Here is a 17421-nt window from a genome sequence, read left to right as displayed (position 1 = left end):
TTTAAAAATAGAGAAAGATACCTTAAAAATACTAGACGCGATATTTATTTACTAACTGTACTAAGGTCACACTGCAAAACGCCGGTAACTTTAAATATGTTATATAAATTTTAAGTTGGACTGCATTGTATTTTTCGATCAGCTCGTAAATCGTTGGTATATTTTAGGAATTAGTGTGTTAACAATAAAGCGCAAAAACATAAATAATAAAATCAGCCCAAATACTACACCGATTACCAGCGTGGTCCACTCCAAGGGATTTAAGCTATTGGTAGTAGGTAATACGTGTGTATTGATGCCACTCTAAAGAGATAAGAGATAAGACCTTTGTCAGATAGAAGTCTATACTATATAGAATATAAGCATTTCAATTTACCCAGCCACCGTTTTCGTTTATCCAAGGCACCAGCTCATCTTCAATAACTTCGGAAACGCTCTCCATAAGCTTTGGCAAATACTCGGGATGACCCTGGCGCACACAATCCACCGACAGACCACCGGCTATAGCAAACAATGAGATAACCTTGCTCCACGTGATCTCAACCCGAAACAGCTCACGACCCACTGCGCCCAGCAGCAGACTCACAGCATCTGGTGTATGAAACTCTCCGCCGGGATTGCGGCAAATCTGACGGGCGACACCATTATAGATGCGCGGATGCATGCGTTCCAGCTCATCGCCCAACTAGGGAATAGTTCAGATACAAATGACTATATTAATATAACACTCCATAAGCAATAGCAACCTAGCAAATAGACCTTAAGCAGACAATTCTCCCGGGCACTCACCACTTGCACCGCTGGGAAAACGTCTCTGACAATGCCCATAGTTGTGTTGCTGTTGCCCAATATGCTGCGAATGCGTTGCAGGCCCAGTTTCTTGTTGAAGAGTCCCGAGCGACGCAGCCGCCGCTTAATGTAGTGTCCACACAAACAGCGTCCCTGGATAAAAAAGCAAAGCTTTAATATATTGATTAACAGCGACAAAGATTCACTCGATGCCAAGCAAACTTTAAGCAGATCAAAAAAAAGAAACACACAAAATAAAGCTCAAAATAAATAATCGATAAGAAGCCAAAAGAATATTTATATGCTGGAATAAAGCGTCCATTTAAAATGTATGAAGGGGCTTAATTTATTTGTGCAAATTTATGTAACATAAAGAAGCTGGGATATTGGACACCAAAAGGTTTATAATAGAGATTAAAGTAAATCATATTTGACGGCGAAACATGCCATAAAAACTAATTTTAATATTTATAAAATTATTTTATTGTGCTAGCAACTTAAAGGAAATCAACTCGCAGGCGGAGCTATGATAGATATAGGCATGAAATCAGTTAATTATACTAGATTAAAATTATTCCGAACTTTAGCAGAAAGTTTATATATTCACTTCACTTTTAACTATATTTTTCTCTTCAAGATTTTATGCTACTAAAGATTTTAAAGAAATTATTCGTTTTTGTTTTTAAAAAGTAATATATATATAAATATATATATGTATATACATAAATATATATAAATTTAATGGTAAAGAATTTCCAACAAATCATTAAATTAACCCTTTATGTTAATAATTTGATAACGCCTATATAACATTGATTTTATTTTTACTTGCTTTAATCTCTTGTCTTAAATTTTGTCATAGAATCTGAAAGAGCCGAAACTAGTTTTTATATATTGTTTTATGCTGCACTTAAAACTTGCTTTCGCCTTTCTATTCCAGAAGCTCTGAGGCACTCACTGCACGGTAAGTAACTCGGCTCCTCGTTGATAAGTTTAAGTGAGTTTTTTTTTATATTTTTTGATATTCCTATAACTCCTAAGCAATCTAGACGCAACTGTTAATGAACGTGTTTTGTCGTAGTATAGGCGTACCTGTGTGATTATGTCTTGAGCAGGTATTTGAGCAGCTTTCCAGCCGATAGTGTAGGACAGTTTGCGGGTAACCACATCGCTGACGTTGCTGAGCCGCCGGCGGGTTGTCTCCCGCTGTCCGACCTCGAGCAGGGCAGCCGAATGGAGTGTGGCGGGAAAGCTGAACTTGCGACGATTCTGCGCCTGAAGCAGTCGCTCGGCTTGGGTCGTGACCATGGGAAAGCCGTTGCTGAAATTGTCATTGTTCGTTGGGAATGAGGTGCCTGGCATGATGGCGCGTCTGAGATCCTGCAAAAGATTTGGCATGAGTTGACGTGGCATAAATCAAACTGATTGCTGAGCACTAATTGCAGTCATCGATAGCCGATATACGATATACGATATCCGATACGCGCTTACTTTGTGCCTACTTTGGGCTTCATTAATTATTTTGGTGTCGCAAACTCGCTGTGTGTGTGTGTGGTGTGTGTGTTTTTGTATGTGGCGAGCGCTGCTCATGTTAAATCAATTAATTGCCATTCGATTTGGCTGATGTGGCAAATTTTTGCGCGTTGTTGTCAATCTTTTGGGTGCCGCTGCCCATGAGAGACTTTTATCTTGTATCTGTAGCTGTAGCTTTAGTTGTAACTGTGGCTATGTCTGTGTCTCCGGCTGTCGTTGGCTGGAAATGTTTTTTTTTTTTGGTATGGCCGTCAAGGCGAAAACCTGCTACAACAACAACCAATGCAACAACAATAACAACATTTTAAAGATCGCATAAGCCCCACAGTCAAACAATTATAATCAAAAATAATTGCCTCAAATCATAAATGTCATGCTGAAATTGCATTCAATTTATGAATGACATTATTAAATGACTTGAGCCGCAAGCCAGAAAATCCCTCATTAAGAGAGCAATGAAAATGGCTAATAAAAAAGGCAGAAGAATTGCAAGTTTATACAAAAATGGAGATGAAACTTCATTTTAACAAAGCCTAAAATAAATTCGTTTTCTCAATTTCTTGGGCATATATTATTAAATAATTTTTAGAAGCATTTATAATGCAGGTACTATGATTTAATAGTAATTCAATTAAATTATATATTATTGTGAAGAAATTAAAATGAAATTAAATTTTGATATCTAGCAAAATTAAGTCGAATTTCATATTGATTTCTTCCATACAGATTTGCTACCACATCAAACAGTAGACGATAGTAGTGGAGATAATAATTAGTATGTGCTTTTAGTATTTAATCTATAATGAAAAAGTAAATTATTTTTATATAGATAAACACAATTTGTTAATTATTTCTCACTATACAGGCCTTGCTGTCTTAGCCTAAGCTTGAGGGCTTAGAGCTTAGTGCTTAACTTCGCTGTGTAAAAGCTGTAGCCATAGAATTCTCAACTGGTTATAGCTTCGCAAGCGTAATGAAACTCTATAAAAACAAGCTACTTGCTTTTGCATGTTTAACCTTGTTATCGATGTCAAGGCTACTATATAACAAATTAGCAAATTTTGTTATTCTAAATTTGAGTCAAGCTTTTAAGCAATCGATTAACCTTTTAGCAGTTTATACACAATTCACATAAGAAACCAAAAAAAGAGAAATGGCTTATCATCTCTTAAATCAAACTAGCCTAGTTGTAGTTGCGGGAGAGTGCATTCCATGCCCGCATACCCTGTAATATTTAAGCCTTAATCTTTAATATTTAAGCCTTTGCCAATGCCAATGCCTTTAAAAGAGTTTTCAAAGATTAAATATCTCTTAAGCTGTATTGCGCTTCCCACACAAGAATCGCAAAGTTAGGTAAAGATGTAATCCAGTAAATTATAAAGCCTCCAGTGTGTATGTGGTGTCAGTTAAGCTTTTGTTTTGCTATTGTATTATTATTGTTGACTTTTTACTTTGCGCCACCTTTTTTGGGCACATTGAAAACGGCGACGTCGGCGTTGGGGGCTCGTTAAGCTTGATTGGCGGTCGCGTCTTTTTGTTTTGACCATTTCAAACGGATTTTCTGCAATCTGGCCAAAATGCTGTGAATGCGTGTTGTCATTAGTTGACCACAGGCGGCATGTCAAATGGCAAATGATTTGTGGATTGCAGCGGCTGCGACAAGTGAACCGAGCGAAGCCACAGACACGAGTGTCGAAGTGCTATCGTCTAGGGAGTACCACAGCAGCAATTAGTTTTACATAACCTGGCCCAATGAGCGCGCCTCCGTATCGTGATCAAGGAAAGTTGTCACAATCGATACAGCGAAATCGTGTGCGTTTCTCACATGGAAAGTAAATTTTGGCCACTAAAATAAACTGGGTTCTACATAGCGCGCCCATTTGGGTCATTCGAAATCACGATTATGCCACCTTAGCTTATAAAAGCCCGCCCACACATGGCTCGATCAGTTAGTGATTGTCAAGAATGTCAACCAATTGGACGTATTTGCTAATTGTCAGCTCTACCCTGCTGCTGCTGCTAGGTAAAGCCTGTGCGGACGTGGCTCACTTCTTTGCGGCACCCTCTGAGTTTGGCAGCTACTTGCATGGGCAGGTGCCCTTCCAGCTGGCGCTGCCTCAATATGGACCAGCTGCCGCAAGTCCTGTGACCCCAGCGCCTGTGGCTCCTGTAGCGCCTGCCACCACGGAGCTCAGCCTGCCGGAGATAATTGATAATCGCAGCAATGTCAAGAGTCTCAGCCAGGCACATGGCAATTTCATACCCCTGAGCCAGCATTATCTGCCACCGAGCAACGAGGAACGTCCCAGCTATGAGAGTCCGAAGCCCAGGTAATCTGAACTACAATTGTGAGACGCCTTGAGTCAACTGAGCAAGCAAGTTCCTTTAATCAGATATATTCTGGGAATATTCAGAGAATTAATTGGGCTTTAAGCTGATGATTTAGTTTTAAAACTTTCATTTACGTTTGACTACTTTTGCAATGCGTTAGCGATGAATTCGCTGGCTACTATTATCCACAGCCCAGTGCCAGCAGCACCACACGGATTCCCTCGACAACAACAACGCCGCGTCCCATCGTTGTGCAGGAACCCGGCGAGGATAACGACGATGAGCAACTGCCCGCCGCTGGCTACGATTACCATGCACCGCCGCAACGTCCCTCGACGCCAGCGCCCGTTTATCTGCCGCCAGCGGAGAGCAGCACACAGCATCAGCAGCTGAGATTGCGCATCAAGGACATGCGCTGCCTGCAGGCTGGCTACTTTAGAGCAATCCTCAAGCTGGACAGCTTTGTAGGCGCCGCACCGGTGCTGGACAACGACTACGACGAGTTGCCGGACAAGCATTGCGAGCTGAAGCTATCGCGCAGCTATCTGCTCCTGGACATAGCCGGCACAGACTTTGAGCGCTGCGGAGTGCGCAACTGCGGTCAGGACTTGTGCTTGCGACTGCGTTTCCCTACCATACGTGGACTGCGCACTGGCGGAGACTCCATCCTGACGCTGCACTGCAAGACGCAGGAACGTGTGGCAGTCAAGACGCACGCATTGAAAATGGGCGTGGCTAATGATGTGTAAGCAATTGCTCTACTCTGATCTGAATCTGAATATATATCTGCCCTCTACACAGCCAGGCACGCAGCGTTGGCAGCTATGCCCATGGCGGCACTCAGAATGCCTTTCGCACCCACGTGGAGCTCTTAAGACGTGGCAGCAACGGCTATACGCAGCATCTGGAGAGCAACGGTGCCGTGCAGCTGGGCGAGGAACTGTTGCTGCGTGCACATGTGTTGGCCGGCGATGGTGAGTCAATAGATTTAATAATATTAAGTGGAGAGCTGATCAATCAAGTAAAAATAAGAGTAAGAGTCAGAATCAAGAGAAGAAAGAAAAAATATAGAAAAGATAAAAAAAAATAAAATTAAAAGGAATATAACTTAAGGAAAAGGCAGCATCAGAGATGAGAAGAGTTCAAAAGACTTTGGAAATTACTTTAGATTACCAGATGAAAAACGAAGAGAAATGAAGTTTAGAAACGTGAACAAATTCTATTGTAAGGGAAGGGAGAAGAGTTGAGTAAATAGACAATGATTGATAAGAGATTGGGTAGGAGGCATGGAAAACGAACAGAAAAAAGAAGAAAAACCACAATTATAATATGAATCCAATCAAACAATCATAAATGAGATGCTGATGACAAAATCCGCACAAAAATATTTTTAAAAAAAATTCATTTCAATTTTCTATTGTATATTTACTGGAAAATTGAAATTGAATTTCAAATGCTTAACCGAAATTTTCCAACTAAGCTTATCTATTAAGTATCAAGCATAAAAGCACATTAAAGCTTTCAAGTGCATAAAGAGATTGTCTAGCTTTAAGCTCTCTGTCACATATATTTGCTCAGCATTCTTTATTCTTTACAATTAACTTAATATTTGAGAAAGTATTTTACTTATTTCCTTAAATATAAAAGCTCATTAAAGCATAACTTGAACTGACTCAAGTTTATGTAACGATTGTATACGATCTGCCACATTTCCCTATATGGAGTTAATAGTGCCCCTTGAATTGTCTCACTAACAGGCTGGAACTACACGAAGCTAAGTGACGTACAGCTGCAACGCATTTCAGCTGGTGGCGAGCTTTTGAATAGCGCTCAGCTGATCACGCCGCGTGGCTGCCTTAACCCAGCCATGCAGAGCATATGCGCGCATGCGCCCAGCGCGGAGCAGCCGTTGGGCCAGCGACTGCAGTTCAGAGCCGTCATGTTTCCGGGTATGCACAGCGGCGATGTGCTGGTCATGTCCATGCGCATAACGGGCTGTCTGGAGCGCGAGGATTGCCAGCTGACGGCGCAGGACTGCCAACCAGGCGTAGCCCAGCGACGACGACGGGACACCGATCTCCAGCCACATACCAATGGCACAGAGGCATCTGAACTTTCTCGCATCACGTTCAGAGTGATTATGCCGCACATGGAGCTGCAGGAGCAGCCAGCGAATGTAATTGACTTGGACACTGCGAACGTGACTGATAGCTCCAAGTCATTGGCATTGTTTGGAAGCGTCGGCTTTGTGGTGCTGCTGCTGGGTGTCGCTGTCGTAGCACTTTACAAAATGGGCAAATAGATTGATGACGATTGATGACCCAATTTACTTAACTTTTTCATTTGTTCAACAAAGCTTTTTTCTTGCTTTAGTCCATATTTCATACTTTATTTTTTAATCATAACTAAATAAATTGTTCGTTCTGTTTTATAAAGCAATGGCAAGTGCGTGTATTGCAAAATACATATTCTTAATCAGAACGACAAACTGAGTTGATCTAACCAAGTCCGACTGTCTGTATAGCTGTCATTATCAGCTCTGAAAATTTGATTTAGAAAGTTATTCACATTGTAAAGCGCATACTGCAGCCCTGCTCTTCGCAGTGTTCAGGGTAGCTGAAGTCGCTAAGCCACTTATTGCTTTACTCATATGATTTTCATTTAAGGTAACAATATCTTCGCATCTGAGCATGACCCAAATAAGTCTGTTCACCTTCCTTCTTTCTACCTTTCAGTTTATGCATCCTGACTCTTTACTGGCAGCTGCATTAACCACACCCATTCCACATTCGCTGGAATTGCATATTCGCCTACAGTCGAAAACCTTTTTAGCTGGCCAAACAGTGGCCGCACAATCTCTGGCGCCAATCTCAGCCAAGAGCAGCTCCTGAACACATACACAAAATAAAAAAGCCGAAAAAGTGTGCAACAAATTTGAACTTATCGGACGCGCGAAATCAGTGGCGGGCAAATGGCTGGCCATTTGGAGCTACCAAAACAGAAATTAGCACTTAATAAAATGTTATTTATGTTCATGTCGCTTGTAATTGGACGGCCTGAGAATGAAGCTGAAGCAAATCTCGAAACATGGCTCGGCGACTGATTACCAAACTGCGCGCAATTCAAAAATTGCGATCTGTCATTTTTATGGCCAGACGCGAAAACTGAAATTCTATCACGTTTTCACGCGTCGAGCACATTTTAATGAAACCAAATACGCAAAGAACTCGCTTTTGCTGTTTTAGCTTTGTTATTTGGTGCAATTTGTAGTCATTTCTTATGTTAATTCTCCGTTAGCAACTGCAACTGCAACTGCCACTGCAACAGCAAACTGAAGCCCAGCCACGAAATGGCATCCAATTAGCTGCTTGATTGACGGCCTAATACATCATGGGGGGTCACAGCCAACAGCTTTAAACAGTTATTGCTTTTAACAATTAGTGGCTCAGCTGCCAGCTGATTACGTGACATTAATTATTATATTTTTTTTATTTTTATTTTATTATTTTTATTTTGACTTGGCAACGTAGTCATCAGCAACATTAGATCTGAATCCATCGAAGCTAGCTACAATGTATTAGGATTAGTTACCAATTATTATATAATTAGTATTATTTATATAAGCTCACTAACTAATAGCCGTTAAAAACTATAACTTCTACAGATGTAGTACTTACTTGCTACAGATTTACAGCTAGGATCTTCAAGTCCCTTCACTACAGATTCGAATAGTTCATGAATTGATTAAGCCTGGCAAGTGGCCCGTTAAAACTATGAGCATTTGAATAAATTTAGCTAAGCGAGTATTGTGCGTTCTGCTACACCCGTGGACAGCGCTCTTACTTGTTTTAAGAACTAAAAACTGAACACCCTTTGATCAAGGCATGTAAAATCGTTTGTCAATTTTACAACTTATCTATAAATGACTGAGCATTAAAATAATACATTAATTAATCTATATGAGCTATATATCAAAGCAGGGAGAGTGAGAGAGAGGGAGAAAGAAAGAACGAGGGAGAAAGAAAGAACGAGGGAGAAAGAAATGTGGATACACAGAGAGGGGAGTGGGTGGGAGTGTGAGTACGAGCGGCTGAGCGAGAGAGAGAGTAAGAGAGAGACGAATAGAAAGTGGGGATAGAAGTAGTAAGAGATAGAGTGAGAATAAAGGATTGAGTGAGCGAGACAGAGAGGAAGAGAGAAAGTTTTTGCTTCGAGAGTTTATTTTGCATTTGCAATTCATTTAATTTTAAGTAGCTCTTTAGACAATATGTTCTAGATTTCAGCCTTAAATCTTAGCACTAACTGCATAAACTCTGTAGGAAGGTAGAAAATTGAAGTACTCATCGATAAGACGTCAAAACTCATGACAAATAACTAATGCAGAGTGCTGAAAAATATTTCATAATCTAACGACAATTGGCAAGTGCTGTAAAGCTTAGTTTCTAGAGAAAGTCGAGCTCCAAAGACGAAACGAATTCAACTTGTAAGATATGCAGAGGACTTGCAATCGAAATTCGTTTTGAAAGACTTCAGTTTAGATTTACTTGTCGATATGATTTAACATTGTTCATAAACGACTAAGTAGGCTCCTTAGTTTAAGTACTTTTTTTCTTGTTGCTGAATAGCTTTTGAAGCGGCATCAAATTTGTCAGAATTAACGGATTTAGCCATAAATATGAAACTTAAGCAAGTTAAATGACACGACTATCAGGTGAGTCGTGAAGTGCAGCTTGGATTGCGTGCTAGACTCTTGGAGTGACCTATGGAGTTCCCAGCGATAGCACATCTGTGGCACAGTCAGGCGACATTGTTGATCACATAACTGGCAAGTGGCATGCACCTTATGGGTCGCTTGGCTCTGCGGCCTACTCAGAGCTAATTAATAAAACCGACACGTTTGCAGCACAATCGCATGTGTTTCCAGACAACACAACATGGCTAGCCACTGCTACTTTGTCTTTGTCGCAAATGGCAGGCAAAATGTTTGCTTAGTGCACATAAATTAAGTGTCGAACAGTGCCGTCGCCGCGTCTAAGTCTGTCTCTGCCGTCCCCAACTGGCGCTTAACTTTGTAGTCAACGCACTGCGCTGCGGGCTAAGCAGCAATTTACACTCTTCATTCCGCAACCGAAGCGGCCAAATGACCACGCAAACCAGACCTAAAAAAATCACAATTTTCATGTCGTTTGCTCTCTTGTACTGCTTAAATTAGCGGCAAAGACTGCGACTTCGACTGCGACTGCGACTGCGACTACGACTACGACTACTTAGTGCCCAATTTAGCAACTCCCAATAAATATTTATGAATGCACTTTATTTTCATTTTCATCTTTAGTCAGTTTTAAGTTTTTAGTTTTCAGTAAACTGCAGCAGCTCTAACAGATAATTCTACTATGAATGACAACGATTTCTTTGAATATGCATGCATATAAATATGTATATATATATATAAATATATTTATATATATATATATTTATATATATATAGATATATGAGCTCAACAATATAATAATATTTATTAAAGCTGCTCGAAAGATTTTTTAAATTTTTATTTGTCTGAATAAATATTTATTTATTTTTATAGGACATGACATGATATATATCATGTGTCTATATCTGAGATTGAAATCGACAATTCTTATGCATAATGCTTGAATGCCTTCGTGATGTTCTTTTGGAAAAGTAAAGTATGCTTTGCTATAATCCACAAGCCATAAGCTAAGATAAAGTCAAGTCTTTATTCACATTTATTTATTATTATTTAGATACACTAATCATGGTTTCTTTAGCTGCAGCTACGTGCTCAGCACCTTTAGCGCCCAATTGTTTATTTTAAATTCAATTTAGAAATCAAAGCGTGTCTAATTTAATGCGAAATTCGCTTCATTCAAAAAACCGTATACTTTAATTTATTTAGTATAAATAATCACCCAAAACGAAACTAAATCAATGTAATGCAAGTCGAGTTAATTAAGTGTTTATAGCTCATCTACTGTTATGCTTTAATTCCAATGCCAATCAGTCACTCCTCTCCATTCCCATTGGCCGATCGCTGCGATTAAATCAAATCACATCAAATAGTCAACGCCTCGACTCACTCATTAGCAACTTTTATTAACCAAATGTGTCGCATGTGGTTTTTTCTCTGCCTCAATAGCTGAAATGCCAATTGCCATTGGCCCAAACGTTAGATCGAGGCGCTGCAGTGCTTTAAATTAACGTCACACATTTTGGCTAATACAATGCGATTTTTTCTACTTTTATTTAGTTTCGCTTCTGTTTTTTTCTTTATTTTTTATTGCAAAAAACTTATGCCAGTCACAGACCGCGTCCAACTATGATTCAATTCGAGTTTATTGCGTTTGGCATACCCTGTAAACGTAGATTGGGTTCTGCAGAATGGAGAAAACTATGACTCCATAATGGATACATATGTATTCATGCATGTTCATGAATTAATATTTCTCTACGAATTTAATATCAATTCCCCAAAATTTCCGGTTTAGATTACTTTTCTTAAACATTAATTAAATTAATTAAAATGTCTAATACTGGCATTGTAAATATAAATCCGTTGAGCATGTTAAGCTTCTTAAGCGCTTTTAAGCCACAAAAAAATTAAAACTCGTTTTTATGTATTTTCGCTATAAAGAAATCTTCTTTTGTATTGCATGAGTTTAGAGAAAAAAGTTGAAATATTTAACGCCTATATCTGCTTACAGGGCATCTTTCAGTTGTGCACTCCCGCACACGCATTCTTGTTTTGGTTTTTTCTTAAGCATTATAGCCATGTTAACATTTGTGTTATTGATTTTTTACAACAGTTGACAGTTACGCAGGCGCAGTAGACGCCAATTCCCCGACACTTCAAGCCCCGCGAATGAAACTCTTTTTTTTCTGTGGAATTTCAATATATTTACACACTGTTTCGACAACACAAAACTGGGTGTATTTGTTTGTTTAATAGTTGTGCATTTATTTATGGCCCCTTGAATGCCACGCCCCTTCATTCAAAGTTCAATGATGAATCTCGGCTAAAGCATTCGCCCACATTTAATTTCCTATGTAAAAATTGATATATTTGTAGCTTTTGTCATAAAACAGAGTATCTTACAGTCGTGTAAATTATATTTTGACTGGCTGATTTTCATTGACTTTAGCATTTGGCTCTGGATTTGGCGCATGACAAACGATTCGAGCAATTTGACTTTCGTTTTTTGATTGGTTTATCAAATCGTAGTTCATTAAAATGCCAAAATACATTTAATTGCATTTCTGATAGGCCAAAAGCAAACAGATAAAGCCACAGAAGCCCACAGTCTGGTCACGGCTCAGGTATAATAGTTTAATAACACAATTTTTGCATTTATTCCACAATTAGATGCGGTTGTCTGACGTCGATAGTTAAAAAATATGATATGCCCTCGAAGAGAGCGCCTAACGAAAAGATGCTCTGTAGTCGGAGCATTTTAATTAGTTGTTAATTTACTCTTATCTAATTATAACATAGGCAATTGCTTCTATACAAATATAAATAAGCATTGAGATAGCTAAATACGCATTCATTGAGTAACCCGTTTTGTTCTGCTACGAGTTTAGGGAACGTACGTACAACAGCGAAAATAAATGAAAAGTAGCAAACTAATCAGTTACAATCGTTAATTCAGGTAGCTCGTCGTGCTGGTGTTAATATTTTGCGGGGGATCATTAGCTATTCGTATTGTCGTCGGTTTAGCACTTTTCATTTCATACCATGCCCGATTCGATTTACGTCATTCAATTCGAGCGTGCAAAAGTAACTAACAATTTGCTCTGCACCTTTATAATTGCAATAAGGTAAATATTGCACCAGTGCGGGTGTTGCGAAGGCGGCGGGGCGCCATCTATCGGATACCTGTTGACTCATGTATAATACTCTTTTGTTTGGTTTATTAAGTGTCGTCTATTGAGGTGACCTAAGTAGTTGTATTTGATAGACGAAACATATGCACTTGTACTTGGCAATGCACTGAGAGAAACTGAACAGCAACACATACAATTTTTAAAAATTAATTTATAAATATTAGTAAATATAAATAATATTTTTATATGAAGTCGCGTTACCAAGCCATAAGTTTTCAATGTAAATACCTGAGCAGAAACCGATTACCGCTTCACCGATCTAAGCAGACAGTGCAGATATTTAATTCATGTTCATTTTTTAAGAACTAATAGTTGCTTTGTCAATGAACGCTGTTTGTTTATTAAACCCACTGACGTTGCTCATTGACTCACAGAATAAAGAAGAATTTAGAGCAAAGTCGATTGCGAATGTATTTGTGATGTGGGTGCATGGAAACACAGCTCAGACACACTCATATATATAAAATATATGTATACACATATACATAAACAGCACACGCACAACAAACATAAAAGTAAATTAAATTAATGCAAAGTTGAACTCTTTCTGCTTTGTTGTGTGTAAAGAGTGCGTTCAACTTTATAATTCAGCAAGTGGCCCTTGAATTGGCATTCTGACTTTTTTATATTTACTTCACGTTAATTCATTAATTGGCTAAATAAATATTAGAGCCACACCAATTTTTCTTATCGGCATACAATTTCATTGATACGCGCGCACATTCTCGTTGTTTATCTTTTTGGTGTCGGATGCGCAATTTGTGCTGATAATGATTTTCTGTTTAGCTAGTGATAAATGAATAAACGAAAAAGTTTATATATAGCTAGCCGAACACACATATTCAGATATGCTTGTTTGCTTGTAGGTGTATAAGCCGCGCTCTCTGTTGCATGAAAATTGCTTAATTAACTATGCATTACGCGTTGTTTTTTTCTGTTTTTTATTTGGAGTCTTGAGCATTCACGGTCACAGCTTGAAGGTTTTTATTGTTATTGGTTTGAAACGTTTTTAGTAATCAATCTCCACACAAATCACACAAGTTTATATGGCTTACAAAATAATCATAATAACACTAGGTATTTATAGAATTAAAACACTAACCGATTAAATGTTAACGGAAGTAAAAGAAGCCGCAGCGAGCAACAGCTTTGATCGCTGCTTGTTTCGGTACGAAGTTGTCGAGCGTTGAAAGTGAAATAAAAAACGAAAAGTCGCGCCGATTTAACTGGTCGCTCAAGTGTTGGACAATGCTTCGCTTATCGCTGCTTGGCAGCACTCATCGATTGCTTCGCTGCGCAGCACATATCGACTCGAGTCATCGATAGTGTGGGCAGTAGAGCAGTGTCGCTGCGGTTGGCGTCCTCCGAAAATAAAGTGCAATAACTTTCCACGATAAGTGCAATATATAGTGCGCTTGCAATTCTTTGCTATACAAAATGTCGCTAACTATAGTGAAATATCGAAAAACAGCTGATGGCGTTCTACCCATAACACCCACAGTGATATTTAGACCTAAAATTCAAGTGCAGCAACAGCAAACTGTCAAGGTATATCACAAATATATGTACATTTAAAGCCATAAACAGCTGTTTTGAAACGGTCTGGCAACGCGCTGAACTCGTGAAATTGAAAGAAAATTACAATCTTTGTTTTATTTTATTTTAAATAAAAAATGCATTATAGAGGGTAGCAGGCGCCAGTAATGCTCTCGGCAAAATACCCGCCGGAGCTATAATCAAGCCGACTATGAAACGAGCCTCTAACAGCGCCACTTCTCCAGGTTTGTTGAATAGGTTTTTTATACACGATTTTTCTTACCAAGTTTACACATCTCAGCTTCTCCGTTGGTAAAAGCACCAAAGTATGTGATGCAATCGAGTAGCTATGGCAGCACATCTTCTCCAACGCTATCTTGGCAATCGTCCACCCCGCTGGGCAACAATAAAAAGGAAACGTTGGGAGCTGCTATTAGTTCCCTGCCACCCAATACGATTATTAAAGCAACCACCAGACAACAGCTTTCCTCGTCGAACAGCTCATCACCGGTTCCTAGCAATGTTATGGGCACAGTGGCGTCTGCTCCAGCCGCAGCGCCCGCTGTTACGTCTGCCGTGCGTCAGGCGGTGTTCCTTAAACGTGATATGCCGCAACGCACTATGCGCAGCATGACTTTAGGAGCCATTGACATGGCATCCACACTGCATTTGGGTGTATCCAGTGCACATTTACCACTGTTGAAACGTCACATTTGTAAATACGCAAATGTATCGCATCTGGACTGCTGCATAACACTGCGAAAGCTACGTCTCAATGAGCCATTTGCACTGCTCGCCGAGTTCTTTGAATTGAACGAGTTGGATGTGGATCAAATTTTTAGAAATGCGATTGTCAAACTAGCTCGCTGCCTGCGGCCCTTAATACGTTGGCCTGATGCCAAACATTATTCCGAGCGCTTAAAGCATATGCCCTTGGCGTACAGAGCGAACTTGTTGCATGTGCGATCATTGATTGAGTGCGTGGAGACTGAGTTGAGCGAAAAGTTAAATTTTGGCTGCGCCAGCTACAAGTTTATTTTGTGTCTCAATACAAATGGTGAGTGATTCGACGACTATTAAGATACACAGAAATATAAATAGAAATTACTCTTCAGGTGTTATAAGCTATGTGTCGGACACCTATCGAGGCGACTGCGATGATCTACAATTGTTTGAGGCTACCAATTTCAAGGATATTATTCCCAAGTATCTCACACTCTGCGCAGAGCCGGGTAAAGCCGTCAAACGCTTGCCTAAGCCTAATGCAGATGACGGCCTAACAGATGAAGAGTATGAAGCACAGGACGAACAGGAGCCCAAACAAATGCTGAGCAAATATGATGAGCATCGCCTGGCCGGACAATTGGCCAACACGCAATCGTTGTCCGTTTCCAATGGCGCGTTAACCTCAACTCGTGTACCGCAGCTGCAGTTGCCCACGCTACGCGTCAATGAACCCGCATGTCGTGCACAGATGCGGCAAACAATTGACACACTGCGAGAGTTCAAAATGCTCGATCACTGTGCGATGCAGCATGCTCCACTGCTGGGCTATCTGAATGAGATGCTGATTGTGGCTGCAGCACTATGTAATTTGCAGCAGCAGTAGCAGTAACTGTAGAAAAGTTTAGCTTAATTTAAAAACACCTGTTTTAAGGTTGTTACACTCGCAATTATGTACACAAATTGTTAACTATACAAATGAAATTTTTGATACTAAAACTTGTATTTAGCCACTAGTAGTAACTGTAAATTGCAATAGCAACAACGCAAATACTTTCACGTGTCTGCTGCAAATTGTTAGCATAGCTCCTAATTTGTAGTACCTCTTAATTGTTTAGCGTGAAGCTTGAGAGCTTTGTATTCCGTTTGCCAAGACTACTTTGAGAATATGTTATGAAGGTTAACAAGTTAAACAGGCTTCACGACACTCGGCTACAAATTTGATAATCTAACTTTTGCGCGAACTTTTTACTTGCCGTAAAGATATTATATTTGGTGTAGCCAATAGATGTTTACATTTATAAAGTGTATCCATCTATTGAATAGTATGACTAACCTTATAAGATTTCCGCTAGGGTTTTCGGCAGAAACAGGTTGCTCTAATTGTAGATGTTGCCACAGCGATTGCAATTGGTGACCTCTGCAATTTGAAATTGTTGGTCTTTAGCAACTAGACCTTGCTAATATATATGCACACGTGCATTTGTTTCGGGGACTCCGTATTTTATTTTCATAACATTTAATTTATTTCCTATTTTCATGGCTGTTACAAGTTGCTTGAAATGGCCGTCGACTGATGTGTTTTAAATCTATTTGTGCAGCTGTTTGATGCTTTGTTTGTTCGTCGCCACTGCCGATCGCACGTTTAACAGCTGTCAATACCCTCACTCGCCAATTCACTTAAATTTAAAATATGGCATATTAAAAATAGTGTTTAGAGTTAAGGTTATACAACTTTTCAGTAGTTTATTTGTGAGCCTTCGATACTCTAGCCTTCAAGCTAAGCTAACTCACGGAAACCCGAATCAGCTGACTAACATTGGGTTTCATTCAAGCGTTAGCTGTTCTCCCTTTTTTATATCGCAATCAGCTCACAGCTCTAATCTGAGCTTCGCTTAATACTAAGTTTCTGCAGAAAACCTTTATCCAGATAATTTACAGCATCATTCATTGAATCCTGGTCAATCGACACTAAGTCCTGTAGGGCCTCTCATCCATCCTTACCTTTTTCCTTTTTACAGCAGCAGCTTAATCATTAATCATTAGCAGGCTATCATATCAATAATTCGTATACTTAGCCGTTTTTCTAAAGGCCCCTTATTTCAGAAATTTACACTCTAGTCCTTTGTGTACGCAGAATTTATTACAAACGGGCCAGAGACACCTGTTTGATAAGTATATAAAGTAAAATATTGTACTAGAAATTTATACAAATGTTATTTTATGTTTTATTTTATTTTAGCAGTATATCTGCTTCTGTTAAAGTATAAAAGATATGTATTTAAACAGCATCACTAGAAGATTCAATTCATATATGGCCAGACATGTCCTTCTCTCGTAAAAATAAAATTGTGTTTCGCTTTCTAAACACATTTGAGCGTTATATTCACAGTCGCAATTTTAATTCTCTAAGCATGCATTCTGAATTTTGTTACTTACCACGGTGTTTAGATTTTCCTATACAAGCACACAATTTAAAAGAAATCTTACTTTTTATTTTGTATATTGTTTTGCTTTATTTACGGTATAAAGAGTACATAAGTAAGCTAAATACATATACATATATATAGTAAATATATGATGAAATAAATTTAACGAAGGTTTTC

General features: G+C 39.2%; 3 protein-coding genes across 5 annotated transcripts; 2 read left to right on the top strand and 1 right to left on the bottom strand.

Annotated features, from left to right (window-relative positions):
- Positions 1–110: 110 nt before the first annotated feature.
- Positions 111–13762, bottom strand: LOC111595475 (bcl-2-related ovarian killer protein). Of its 3 annotated transcripts, none has more exons than XM_023309243.2 (5): positions 12308–12328; positions 1882–2169; positions 790–942; positions 377–685; positions 111–303 (listed from the first exon to the last, which is right to left on the bottom strand). In XM_023309243.2, the coding sequence occupies exons 2-5, from the start codon at positions 2149–2151 to the stop codon at positions 139–141; spliced, it is 897 nt and encodes a 298-aa protein (XP_023165011.1). In that variant the 5' UTR covers positions 2152–2169; positions 12308–12328; the 3' UTR covers positions 111–138. The 3 variants fall into 3 exon arrangements, with proteins under 3 accessions (XP_023165011.1, XP_023165009.2, XP_023165010.1); XM_023309241.2 differs by lacking the exon at positions 12308–12328 and adding an exon at positions 2281–2636; XM_023309242.2 differs by lacking the exon at positions 12308–12328 and adding an exon at positions 13659–13762 and having other exon boundaries at positions 112–303.
- On the top strand, positions 3543–6969 carry LOC111595491. The gene is made up of 4 exons (XM_023309264.2): positions 3543–4652; positions 4814–5398; positions 5455–5627; positions 6411–6969. The coding sequence occupies exons 1-4, from the start codon at positions 4288–4290 to the stop codon at positions 6953–6955; spliced, it is 1668 nt and encodes a 555-aa protein (XP_023165032.2). The 5' UTR covers positions 3543–4287; the 3' UTR covers positions 6956–6969.
- A 119-nt stretch (positions 13763–13881) lies between the features above and the next one.
- LOC111595471 lies at positions 13882–16981 on the top strand. The gene is made up of 4 exons (XM_023309237.2): positions 13882–14104; positions 14241–14337; positions 14394–15149; positions 15208–16981. Exons 1-4 carry the CDS (start codon positions 13994–13996, stop codon positions 15699–15701), a joined length of 1458 nt encoding a protein of 485 aa, XP_023165005.2. The 5' UTR covers positions 13882–13993; the 3' UTR covers positions 15702–16981.
- Positions 16982–17421: the final 440 nt, after the last annotated feature.

This window comes from Drosophila hydei, unplaced genomic scaffold (genome assembly GCF_003285905.1).
Source record: "Drosophila hydei strain 15085-1641.00,03,60 unplaced genomic scaffold, DhydRS2 tig00000060-arrow-pilon, whole genome shotgun sequence".
Lineage (NCBI taxonomy): Eukaryota > Metazoa > Arthropoda > Insecta > Diptera > Drosophilidae > Drosophila > Drosophila hydei.
This window is presented reverse-complemented; position numbering and strand designations above follow the sequence as displayed.

Coding starts and splice junctions, on each gene's coding strand:
- LOC111595475 (XM_023309241.2), bottom strand. CDS start 2,379: ATGAGCAGCGCTCGCCACATACAAAAACACACACACCACACACACACA. Junction 2,170..2,280: donor AAGCCCAAAGTAGGCACAAA/GTAAGCGCGTAT, acceptor AATCTTTTGCAG/GATCTCAGACGCGCCATCAT. Junction 686..789: donor TTTTCCCAGCGGTGCAAGTG/GTGAGTGCCCGG, acceptor ACTATTCCCTAG/TTGGGCGATGAGCTGGAACG.
- LOC111595491 (XM_023309264.2), top strand. CDS start 4,288: ATGTCAACCAATTGGACGTATTTGCTAATTGTCAGCTCTACCCTGCTG. Junction 5,399..5,454: donor ATGGGCGTGGCTAATGATGT/GTAAGCAATTGC, acceptor CCCTCTACACAG/CCAGGCACGCAGCGTTGGCA. Junction 5,628..6,410: donor ACATGTGTTGGCCGGCGATG/GTGAGTCAATAG, acceptor TCTCACTAACAG/GCTGGAACTACACGAAGCTA.
- LOC111595471 (XM_023309237.2), top strand. CDS start 13,994: ATGTCGCTAACTATAGTGAAATATCGAAAAACAGCTGATGGCGTTCTA. Junction 14,338..14,393: donor TAACAGCGCCACTTCTCCAG/GTTTGTTGAATA, acceptor TACACATCTCAG/CTTCTCCGTTGGTAAAAGCA. Junction 15,150..15,207: donor TTTGTGTCTCAATACAAATG/GTGAGTGATTCG, acceptor ATTACTCTTCAG/GTGTTATAAGCTATGTGTCG.